This window comes from Ovis canadensis, chromosome 6, assembly GCF_042477335.2.
Source record: "Ovis canadensis isolate MfBH-ARS-UI-01 breed Bighorn chromosome 6, ARS-UI_OviCan_v2, whole genome shotgun sequence".
Classification (NCBI taxonomy): Eukaryota; Metazoa; Chordata; class Mammalia; order Artiodactyla; family Bovidae; genus Ovis; species Ovis canadensis.
The window spans coordinates 109,659,711-109,671,945 of record NC_091250.1 but is presented as its reverse complement, the minus strand read 5'-3'; the positions used below and the strand labels follow the sequence as shown (position 1 = coordinate 109,671,945).

The 12,235-nt window shown below is 44.2% G+C and overlaps 1 protein-coding gene across 2 annotated transcripts in view; it reads right to left on the bottom strand.

Moving 5' to 3' along the window:
- FRAS1 (Fraser extracellular matrix complex subunit 1) overlaps window positions 1–12,235 on the bottom strand; it is a 516,652-nt gene that overhangs the window by 177,921 nt on the left and 326,496 nt on the right. For both annotated transcript variants that reach the window (XM_069594438.1, XM_069594439.1), the window contains exons 21-22: window positions 3,807–3,959; window positions 3,371–3,517 (exon numbers count right to left, since the gene is read on the bottom strand). In XM_069594438.1, coding sequence (XP_069450539.1) covers window positions 3,371–3,517; window positions 3,807–3,959 — 300 coding nt within the window. The remainder of the gene's footprint in view (window positions 1–3,370; window positions 3,518–3,806; window positions 3,960–12,235) is intronic.

Genomic DNA, 12,235 nt, shown 5'->3' with positions numbered 1-12,235 from the left:
AAGACTATATGGAAGATCTGGAGGGATGCAGTGGTGTCAAACTACAGAGCAGGGAGCTTCCATCATTTCTCTTTGAATCTTTCTTCCTCTCTTACTGAACACCTCATCCTCCTCCAATCCCCGCATGACCTTGTCTCACTCAAATTGGTTCTGCACATTCCAAGCCCACTGGGTTCTCAGCATCCCCCTTCAGAGCTGTGTGGGTGCAGGCTCTTTTCTCCATCTTATGACATTCAGACCACAGAGGGTATTAGGCCTACTGCAGTCACATTGGGGGACCACGTCTCGAGTAACAGGCGCAGTTCTCTGAGATAAGTGACCCCATGGAAAATGCCAAGAAGATAGTGAAGATGGAGGCAAGCAGACCAGAGAGCAGTGAGGGAAGCAGGGACGTACCTTAACCATCAGTCACAGAAGAGGAAGTGACCTCACAGCCTATGAAGTCCATTCTCCCTCCTGAATAGGCCTGTTTGTACCTCTGAGATGGTCCTCTCTTTTTGCTCCTATATTCCACTGACTCCAGTCCTGCCAGGAGCAGAGAAGTCCAACTGGGAGTTGATGGCTAATTTCAACTTTTGAAGATAACAGTCTGAATGAATGAGCACGGAGCCATGCTATACTTCCCCAGAGGGGAGTTCTAGGGCTGATGAGAAAGAACTGTCCAGCAACTATGGCCCCCACCAATGGACCTCCCTTCCTCATCTGCAGATGCCTGTGAAGGGGTGAGAGAAAGCCTCTGCCCTGGGTGCGAGGTTGGCTCAGATACCCTGGAGTTCTCCTGCTACCCTAGGGCCCTATGGTTTAAAGTACTGGGATCCTCGATTATCATCTCTTCTTTATCTACTCAACTGATTGTCCTTGAATTTTAGAGCTCAGTACGCAATTTCCAAAGGTTTCTGTAACCAGGCTCTAGACAGCTCTGCAGCTCTTAGTTTTTTCTATAATATGGTTATTAATGTCTCCTCTTTACACTGATTAGATTTCCTACAAAGCCCTTTATAGAACAATTTCTGCAATTTTCAGGCCTATAATTGTCTCTAATGATGAGCATTAGAAAAGGACACTATGGATAACTTTTTTAAGTACGAGAAATTAAAATATCACAACTTCGGGGGAACACTTTACTCAGTCTTTGGAAGAAGGAAACTTAAGGTTTAGCAAAAACTAAAGTTAGAATATTCTTAATTTAACTGACTTAGTCTATAAAATCCTATTTACATGGTAGCATAGCAAATGTATTTCTTCAGGGCAGAAGCTTCCCAGAAGAGAAATATTTCCATGCAACGTATTTTTGTCACCTATACACTATATAAGGGATTCTGTTTTTTTCCTTTGAACTTTTATTTCTGTGATTCTACTGTGGTGAAGAGCCTCATCAATCTAAGTCACTCCTTCTACAGCAGTACTCCCTTGCTCTTGAACAGAACATTTAAGTATTTCATTCGTGTCTCTTGTGTTACAGAACCTACAGATGCTGGTAGACAGTTGATATATACCAAGCAAAGGTTTTGTTACAAAAGTAAAAAGAAAAAAAATCTTTTCATTGTCTTGAAAAGGGGTTTTTATCTCTGGTTTCTCAACAGATGATGTAAAACGAGGGGTTCTAGAACTTCATTTCAAATGCTAATCCTTGCAAGCATCTCCATAAACTAACAGTAATATCTATCTTAATATTTATAAAATATAGGTATCTTTTAATGCTTGATTTGTCTCTCATCTCACATGATGACGATAACACAACAATAGCTATACTGAGAGCTTATTCTCTGCTCAAGTCTACACGAAGTGCAATGATGTTAGATGTGGAAACTTTTATTTGGCTGTGCTAGGCTGATGCACACGAGCTTTCTCTAGTTGCAGCAAGGGGGGCTACTCTCTAGTTATAGCGAGTATCCTCACTGCAGTGGCTTCTCCTATTGGGGAGCACGGGCTCTAGGGTGTGCAGGCTTCAGTAGTTGTGGCGCATGAGTTTAGCTGATCTGGGGCATGTGGGATCTTCTTTGACCAGAGACTGAATTTGTGTTTCTTCCACTGGCTACAGGAAATTGGCTTCAGAACTAAAGGAAATCAGTCCTGAATATTCACTGGAAGGACTGATGCTAAAGCTGAAGCTCCAATACTTTGGCCACCTGATTTGTAAGACCTGACTCATTAGAAAAGATTCTGATGCTGGGCAAGATTCAAGGTAGGAGGAGAATGGGACAGAGGATGAGATGGTTGGATGGCATCACCAACTCAATGGACATGAGTTTGAGTAGGCTCTGGGAGTTGGTGATGGTCAGGGAAGCCTGGTGTGCTGCAGTCCATGGGTTGCAAAGAATTGGACACAGCTGAGCGACTGAACTGAACTGAACTCCTCCATTGGCAGGTAGATTCTTTCCCACTGAGCCCCCAGGGAAGCCTTAGATGTAGGCACTATTACAATCCCCCTTTTATAGAAAAAAGAAACTAAAGCCTAGTGGTTAATTCACCTGCTCAAGGTCACAAAGCTAGTTAAGGGGCAGTTAGGAGTTGCAATTTCATTACCTGATTTGAGAGCCCACTCTGCTAACCATGACTCTTTAATTCCTTCAGTGTGGGACTTCCTAGGACACAAACTTGAAATATCTGCCCTTTATTTGTTAACTGTCATTTTCAAAATGAGAAAAGTATAACACAATTTTTTGGCAACTGACACTTTACTGACTGAAATGAAATAAGCCTTCTCAGCCTGTTCCAAAACTGTTCCTTCACCTGTGAAGCACTTCCTGAATATCCCCCCTCCGATTTGCCCTTGCCCCAATTTATCCCAACTCTTCGTTTGTGTGTGACTCAGATAATTAATCATGCTTTGGCTTATTTGAGAACTAAGACATCTATACAAGTAGCTCTCATGCAAGATAAAAATAACTACTGTTTGGGCAAAAACTGAATGCCCTGTAGCATACCAAGCCTTGCATATTGTCAATATTCAACAAACATATCTCAAAAACAAACCCAGTGAAGTGCTGAGGTCATGGCTTGTGTGCTTGAAATGAGCTCTGCTCTCTGCTCAGGATCTTGGAACTGACTCACTAAAAGAAACCCTAGGCATAAAATAGACTAACACTTTAATTATTTAAATGAGACAACTGCAGTACAGAGGTTAAATGATTGGCCCAAGATCACACAGCTGGTACTTGCGGAGGAGAGACCTAGCCCAGCACTTCCAATTAGGCCCATATCTGAGTTATCATCTGTTCATTGCCTCCAAATGCTTTGTAGATTTCTTTTCTTTCTTTTCTAAAAATAAAGGTTAGGTAAGAATATGGAAGCAAAAAAATCTCTATGTCCTTCCATGCCCTCAGAAGAGCAAGAAGGGATAGACAGTTCATTTTTTACAAAAACTTACGCTGACAAACACGGCTATCATCGAGATAGTGCCCGGGGAAGCAGGCGGTACTGCAGGTGCCAAGGTGGGACAGAACACGGCCAGTGTCACAGGAGGAGCAGGAGAAGGGACCCCTGCCCTGGCAGGTCCTGCAGGAGGAGTGACATTCTGCAGAGAGATGAGACACAGAGCGAACCCGTGAAGCCAAATTCCCTTCCAAAGCAGCACACTCAGAGCCACTAATAAAAGCTCCAGCACGGAGAGGATTAACTGGTCTGCTTCACAGCCCCCTGCACTGGCGTGATGCCCCCCTGCACTGGCGTGATGCGCCCCCCTGCACTGGTGTGCTTCTCGCTTTCTGTCTCTCTCTCTGGAGGTTCAAGCCTTCTCAGGTATGATCCCCAAGTGAAAGAAGATCACGGGGCACCACCAGCTCCTGCGTCCAGCACTTACTCACTTTTACAAGCTCCTCTCTCCACGAAGTACCCAGAAGGGCAATCAGGGACACAGCGGTCCCCCAGCAGCAGGTTCCGGGCATTCTGGCACTGCAGGCAGATGCTTCCGGTGTCACGGAGGTCGGCTACACAGTGATGGCACAGAGGGTGGCAGTCTGGAAAGGACAGAGGGGAACAGAGAGAAGGCACGGATGCTGTGAAAGCAGCGTCTCATTTCTACATTGAAAGGTAAAAGGGACTGCAATGACCACTGCTGCAGCGCAGACAGCTGCGGAGTAGCCTGAAGGCAGTGTGTACATCAGTAAAGTAGAAGCCTGGGACCTGTACAAATGGTGTGTTTGAGGATTTTAGCAAATGGCCAGGCCCAGCACAGCAATTGAGCCTTCATTTCCTTTCCAATTGAACAGCCTTCAAACCCTAAGGCCGCCTGTGATAGATACTTGCCAGGAGTATAGAAAGAACTGTCAGATAACAGAAACAGTCCGTCAGATCAACACAGAGAGCTCTGAGAGCCCGAATACAGACAGCCCCACCTCATTCACAGAGCTTCTTAGTATGCTCAGTACCTCCACGAGGCTCCATCTCCCAAAGGGGGTCTTCCAGAGTCAGCTCTCCAGGCTCAGACATTGGGGTGAGAGGATTAGAGTTAGTTGATAATTGAATTGGGGGAATTTTTCATTCCTTAACTAGAGGTAGGAGAAGGCAAAGGCACCCCACTCCAGTATTCTTGCCTGGAAAATCCCACAGACAGAGGAGCCTGGTAGGCTGCAGTCCATGGGATCGCTAAGAGTCAGACACGACTGAGCAAGTTCACTTTCACTTTTCACTTTCCTGCATTGGAGACGGCAATGGCAGCCCACTCCAGTGTTCTTGCCTGGAGAATCCCAGGGATGGGGGAGCCTGGTGGGCTGCCATCTATGGGGTCGCACAAAGTCGGACACAACTGAAGTGACTTAGCAGCAGTAACTAAAGTTAGAGTTTCCTTGGTGGCTCAATGGTAAAGCATCTGCTTGCCAATGCAGGAGATGTGGGCTGGATCCCCGGGTCGGGAAGATCCCCTGGAGATGGAAATGGCAACCTACTTCAGTATTCTTGCCTCCAGAATTCCATGGACAGAGGAGCCTGGCGGGCTACAGACTATAGGGTTCCAAAGAGTGAAACATGACTTAGCAACTAAACCACAACAAAGAGGTCAAGTTACAAAGAAGAGTTAAAAGTCATAGTATTATATATCTGGGATGGCCAGCACTCTTTCTTGTTCTCACCCATATAACAGTCCTCCTCTGACTAGAGAACTTGGATGTATGTAGCTCTCCCTATAGGTGAAAACGTCCTCTGTCCTACTTTAAGCGGTAATAATGCTTCAAGTCTCATTTACTACCCTCCATCCCAAGGATGGAAGCCACAAATTATAAATTACCCCCCAAAATGAAAAAGGAGTAAAGACCTAGGAAAATAAAGGTCTGGTTTATATGGTCTATCTTCCCCGCCAGGATTCAAAGCACTGTTTGCAGTCACTAAAGCACCATTCAGTAGCCAGGTATGTCTTATCATCCTAAAGTCTTGTAGACAGAGACTGTGATTTCTAGAAATATCGAGACTAAAGAATCCTTGTCAATAAAACAAATTGCTACCTCAGTTGAGAAAGTATCTGCCTGCAATTTGGGAGACCTGGGTTCAGTTCCTCGGTCGGGAAGTTCCCCTGGAGAAGGAAATGGCAACCCACTCCAATATTCTTGCCTGGAGAATCCCAGGCAAGAATGGACAGAGGAACCTGGTGGGCCACAGTTCATGGGATCGCAAGTTGGACACAACTTAGCGCTTTCTTTTCTTCTTTGTTTCCCTCTAAGCCTTGGTGACACACTTTCTAATTGCTGATCACCTGAGACATATTCTATGTCAAAGAAGAGATGTTAACTCCATACCCAGCACCCATTTATCCATACAAGAAGTCTTTCTGGGGCCTCGGCAGTCACTTCAGAAGTTGAACCTGGAGTGTCCTCCTCAAAAACGCCAACTTTTTTTATAGCAGTACATAAACGAACACCCTCTGACCTTTCTCTGAACTTCAGGAGTTTCAAGTTTCTGGCAGCTTTTTGCCAATATTAGAAACTATTCTTGATATTAATCCCCATTACAGTCCTTCAGTAGATTATAAAGGAAATGATGGGTGTATCGAGAGAAATCTGATAAGGAAGCTATTTCCCCCTGATTCAGTGTATGGCTTCCACACAATTCCAACCTTTTGTTTTCTTTTTATGTGTACTCTCCTCTCGGTGCCAGGAGCACTGAAAAGTCGCTGGAGCAGATGGAGGTGGCTCTATTGTATGATTACCTTAATGAGTGGGTACAGGTTAGAATTGGAAACCCAGGAAACAGGACTGATTCAAGGCTCCATTGTCTGAAAAGTCTTGGCCTCTTCCTCTTCATTTAAGCCAGTGCTTAAGAGAGTGCCGGGCTCAGGTATGCGTCAACGAGATCTGCAGGTGTGCAGTGGTCTAAAAACTAGTTGCCTCTAACTGAGGCTTTCTCCAGCAGACAATTAGAGAAAGGAAAAAGAATAATCACCAAGGCGATGCTTTGAAAAGAAAGTAAGCAGATCTCTTGAGTATTTTGTGGCTACAATAAACAAATATTTATGGATTTGTCTGATTGCGTGGAACTCTAGAAGCTGTTTGAATGAATTGTGTGATGTGTATGAAATAATTGTAAAGGCAGCTAGAGCTAGTTCACGCTCTCATGAAAACTGCTTTTTAAAAATATGTTTGTTTTTATGTATTTATTTGGCTGCACTGGGTTTTAGTTGAGGCACATGGGATCTTGTTCCCTGACCAGGAATTGAACTCGGGTCCCCTGCCTTGGGAGCACAGTCTCAGTAGCTGATCCACCAGGGGAGACCCTCATGGCTGCTGCTTTGAAACCGTTTCTACTCAGAACTTGCCCTGCCACCCTCCCAGCTCCTCCCAGGTTATTTCACCCTCTACTTGATTCACCCCATCAAGCATAAGCACCTTTGTTTCTTTGCTGTCAACCTCTTTTTATTTCATCTCATCTCCCCTCCCAGGATGAAATGGCTAATTCCTCCACCCATATTTTTTGATCCAATACTCAACATTATATGAACATTATGGCAACATTATTGCATCTTTTACCCCCATCTCTCTTCATTCTCCCTGACATCAACCTCCACATGTGTTCTGCGTTAGTTACTCCCCCCAAAACTTTTCTTAACAACCATTCCATCTCTTGCCTTCCCCTCACCACCCAACTGTCTTGCCTCCCTAACTTCTCACCGCACTGTTATCTGCCTTCCGCCTCCACAATTCAGCTGTTACTGCTCTTGCAAAGGGCTCTGACCACCTCCTAATGACCAGATGTAATGGCCTCCTCTAACTCCTGTACTGCGTGCTGTACTCAGCCGTGTCTGGCTCTTTGCAGCCCCATGGACTGTGGCCCACCAGGCTCCTCAGTCCATGGAATTTTCCAGGCAAGGATGCTAGAGTGGGTTGCCATTTCCTACTCCAGGGGATCATCCTGACCCAGGGATCAAACCTGGGTCTCTTGAGCCTCCTGCATCACAAGGTGGATTCTTCACCACTGAGCCACCTGGGAAGCCTAACTCACCCAAAATGTCTGTAGCATATGGCCCTTCAGATCTCCCGTCCTCCTTGACTTCCTTTCCCCTCTTCCTGTGCTTTGTCCTGGGGCTCCTCTCAGTCATTCTCTGCCTCTCATTGCCTGATAAGTGTAGAAACACCTCACAACCCTCAACCTCTTCTAGCCCCCTAACTCTCATTTGCCAAAGGTCTTAGAATCAGGCATGGCTGTTTGCATCATCTTGGTCTGGTAAACAGCTACCAAAAGCCTGTGGAAAGGGCCCAAGAGTTGCATAGCGAGGGAATGTGAAGTGGTACAGCCACTATGGAAAACAGGATGGAGGCGTCTCAAAAATTTAAAAATTCTACGTCTGCATATTTTTCTGAAGAAAACAACACTAAATTGAAAACATACATGCACCCCTACTTTCACTGCAGCATTATTTATAAAAGTCAAGATATGAACGCCACCTAAATGTCCATCTGTAGATGAATGGATAAAGAAGATGTAGTATATATATTCCCAATGGAATATTACTCAACCATAGAAAAAATGAAATGTTGCCATTTGCAACCACATGGATGGACCTTGGGGTATATGCTAAATGAAATAGGTCAGATAGAGAAAGACAAATACCATATGACTTCACTTACATATGGAATCTAAAAAGTGAAAAAAAAAAAGAGAGAACATAAAACAGAAACAGAGTCAAAGATGGAGAAAACACAGAGACAGTGGCCAGAAAGGAGAGTGCTGGAGAGGGGATGAGTGAAACAGGTGGCGGTGAAGGACAGATACACACTTCTAGTGACAAAATAAATAAGTAACAGGGATAAAATGCACAGCATGGGGAATACCAGCTATAATACCATAATAACTTTGTATGGTGACAGACGGTAACTAGACTTATTGTGGTGATCATTTTATAATGTATAGAAATATCAAATCACTATGTTGTGTACCAGGAACTAGCACAGTGCTATAGGTCAATTATATTTCAATTTAAAAAAAAAAAAAGGAGAGAGTTGCAGAGACTTCTAAATTACTCAGGGCTTCTGCCTCTCTCCATGGCTCCATATTAAGCCTTAAAGAGGCATGGAATCAATCACCAGACACACCACAATGCATGATGAAGTGAGTACCCAGAGGCAAGGAGAAATCCATGAGTGACGCCTGAAAAAAATAAAACAATCAACTGTACATCACCCAAAGCATCACATTAATCCAGGTTAGTTTACAGTTTCACATTATACATGAGACTGTAACTACTTGAGTTTGGAAAGTTGGACTCTTTCTGTGCACTGCCTGTTACTTCAGTTTAGTCACTCAGTCACGTCTGACTCTTTGCGACCCCATGAATCACAGCTCGCCAGGCCTCCCTGTCCATCACCGTCTCCCAGAGTTCATTCAAACTCACGTCCATCAAGTCAGGGATGCCATCCAGCCATCTCATCCTCTGTCGTCCCCTTCTCCTCCTGCCCCCAGTCCCTCCCAGCATTAGAGTCTTTGCTTGAGGTGGCCAAAGTATTGGAGTTTCATCTTTAGCATAAGCGCTACCTGTACTCATTCCTTATTCATTTATCCACAGCTTAAAAAGTCATGCTGGAGGCTTCCCAGGCGGTGCAATGGTAAAGAATTCACCTGCTACTGCAGGAGACACGGGTTCGATCCCTGGTCGGGGAAGATGCCACGTGACATGGAGAAACTAAGCCCGTGCTCCACAACGATGGAGCCTGTGCTTATGCCCTGGAACCTGCGCTCCACATCGAGAGAAGCCACCACAGTGAGAAGCTCATGCACTGCAACAGAGAGTAGCCCCTGCTCACTGCAACTAAAGCAAAGCCAGTGCAGCAAGAAAGACCCAGCACAGACAAAAATGCATAAGTCAGATCATGTTTAACAAGTCATCCTGAACACCCAGTCCTAGGAATAAACTCACCCCACAACAACTGTCTGCTCGAGTCCTGTGTTAATGCATGTGTGTCCTGTGCAAAGTTGCTTCCATCATGTCCGACTGTTTGTGATCCTATGGACTATAGCCCACCAGGCTCCTCTTCATGGGATTCTCCAGGCATGAATACTAGCATGGGTTGCCAAACTCTCCCCCAGGGGATCTTCCCCACCCAGAACCTGTGTTTCTTGGGTCTTCTGCATTGACAGGCGAGTTCTTTACCACTAGCACCACTGGGGAAGCCCTCCTGGGTTGTTAATGTTAACAGCAGTAGTAGTGAAAGTCACTCAGTCATGCCTGAATCTTTGTGACTCCATAGACTATATAGTCTATGGAATTCTCTAGGCCAGAATACTGGAGTGGGGAGCCTTTCCCTTCTCCAGGGGATCTTCCTAACCCAGTGATCAGACCCAGGTCTCCCACATTGCAGGTGGATTCTTTACCAGTTGAGCTATAATACATTCCTGCAAATCTTTCTTCCTAAATCTGTCTTATAACAATCCCTCAACAGAAGACCACATAAAACCAATACGCTCTCAAATCTTGCTGTGAAGTCAACCTGAAGGTTGACTGACTTTTATTAAACCAACTAGAAAAGAAAATTAAATTCCCAAAACCTAGGAAACACCTTTGTCTTAAAAGGCTTGAAGTCAAATTATAGGAAAGAATTCCTTGGGAGAGCTCAAAATGAGTTATGATGTGCAGGTAAAGAAGCCAGAAATCTGAGCAACAGGGCTTGAGGATTAATTCCAGTGTCCTGACTACAATCAGAAAAGCATTGTTCCCACAGGAAGACTGCTCAGGGGTGACAGGCTACAAGCGGCCAGTCCCCCTGGGCACCACCTGTAGGCAAGCTTCAGGCTCAAGCCTGGGAGCCCACTGTGATCTTCCACACTGAGAGGGGCTGAGTGGGGCTAAAGACAGGGAGCTTACAATTTTATTTTTCTGACTACAAAGTGAGCCATGGAAGAAACTATGAAAAGCATTTTTATAAAGTATAAATAAACATAAAAATCCCCCTACATAAATCTTTCAGAGTAAATAGCTACTCACATGGACCTTTCTCTCTTAGTTCTTTTTCTGTACAATTTTCCCTATATAGATTTTTACAAAGATGCTGCTGCTGCTAAGTCACTTCAGTTGTGTTCAACTCTCAGCGACCCCACGGACTGCAGCCCACCAGGCTCCTCCATCCATGGGATTTTCCAGGCAAGAGTATTGGAGCGGGGTGCCATTGCCTTCTTCATTACATAGATGAGATTCTACTAAATGTTGTTATATAATAACTTTTTAAAATTTAATACCATATAATACTTTTTTTTTTTACTCAATGCCATCATTTCCATATGTCATTAAGGGATTCTTCATAAACATCATTTTGGGGGACTGCATAATATTCTAGCACTGAATAAACCAAATTTACCATTTTCTTTAAAAAAAAATTTATTTTTAGCTGTGTTGGGTTTTAGTCCCAGCACAAGGGCTTCTCTCTAGCTGCGGGTGAGAGTTCAGTAGTTCAGTAATTGTGGCACATGAGCTTAGTTACTTGAAGGCATGTGGGATCTGAGATCCCTGAGCAGGGATTGAACTCATGTCCCCTGCACTGGAAGGCAGATTCTTAACCACTGGACAACCAGGGAAGTCCCTTACCATTTTTCTTATCCTTGATCACTTACTTTCAATTCATCTACTTTTATAATGAAGGCCAAGATAATTCACTTGTGCTTTTTAGATTATTTCCTAAATGACAGTATCAGTGAGGACAGCTAATATTATTATTATAGCTTACGTTTATTGAGCTTTGAATATACATCAAGCACTATATTAATTATCATAAATGCATAATCTCATTTGAAAAGATGAGGTAGGCAATATTATTATCTCTATTTTAAAGATGAGGAAAGACTCAAAAGTTGTCATTTGCTCACACTGACTCCAGATCATACACTTTTAGCCACTACAGTCATGAAACAAATGTGAAATTCTCAATCAGTTCAGTTTAGTTCAGTCAGTCACTCAGTCGGGTCTGACTCTTTATGACCCCATGAATAGCAGCACGTCAGGCCTTCCTGTCCATCACCAACTCCTGGAGTTCACTCAAACTCATGTCCATCGAGTCAGTGATGCCATCCAGCCTTCTCATCCTCTGTCGTCCCCTTCCCCTCCTGCCCCCAATCCCTCCCAGCATCAGTCTTTGCCAATGAGTCAACTCTTCGCTTGAGGTGGCCAAAGTACCAGAGTTTCAGCTTTAGCATCATTCCTTCCAAAGAACACCCAGAACTGATCTCCTTTAGAATGGACTGGTTGGGTCTCCTTGCAGTCCAAGGGACTCTCAAGAGTCTTCTCCAATACCACAAATTTCTGTCCAACTGTTTCATCATAACTTTGCCTGCACTAAGACATTAAAAACAAACAAAACAATCTGGCTAATTTGGCTGGTGAAAACTGCTGTTACACAGTTGTTTTGATTCAGATTTCTTTTGTTATAAGTGAAGCTGAACATGTAACAAATCTTTCTTTCAAACCATAAAACTGTTCAAATGTCTCTTGTACTCATAGACCTTTCACTATTGTGCAGGTGAGGATCCAAGATACAGGATGACAGTTGAGTATCAGATGTGTGTAATTAAACAGTAGGTTGAGATCTCAACCAATGAATTCTTTCCTCATCCACTGCATCCATCCCCCATTGGACATGGGGAGCATGGGCACCGTGTGCTCCTGGAGAAAGTTAGCAGAATCAGACCAGCACAGATACCAAATTCATGGAGCCCAGGGAGCAGGTGAAAGATAGAAGAAAAAAGAAACTTAAATGTGGAACTGGAATGAGGAGACTCACACCCTTCCCCACCAATATGACCCCTAAGCTCTCCACCTTGGTAC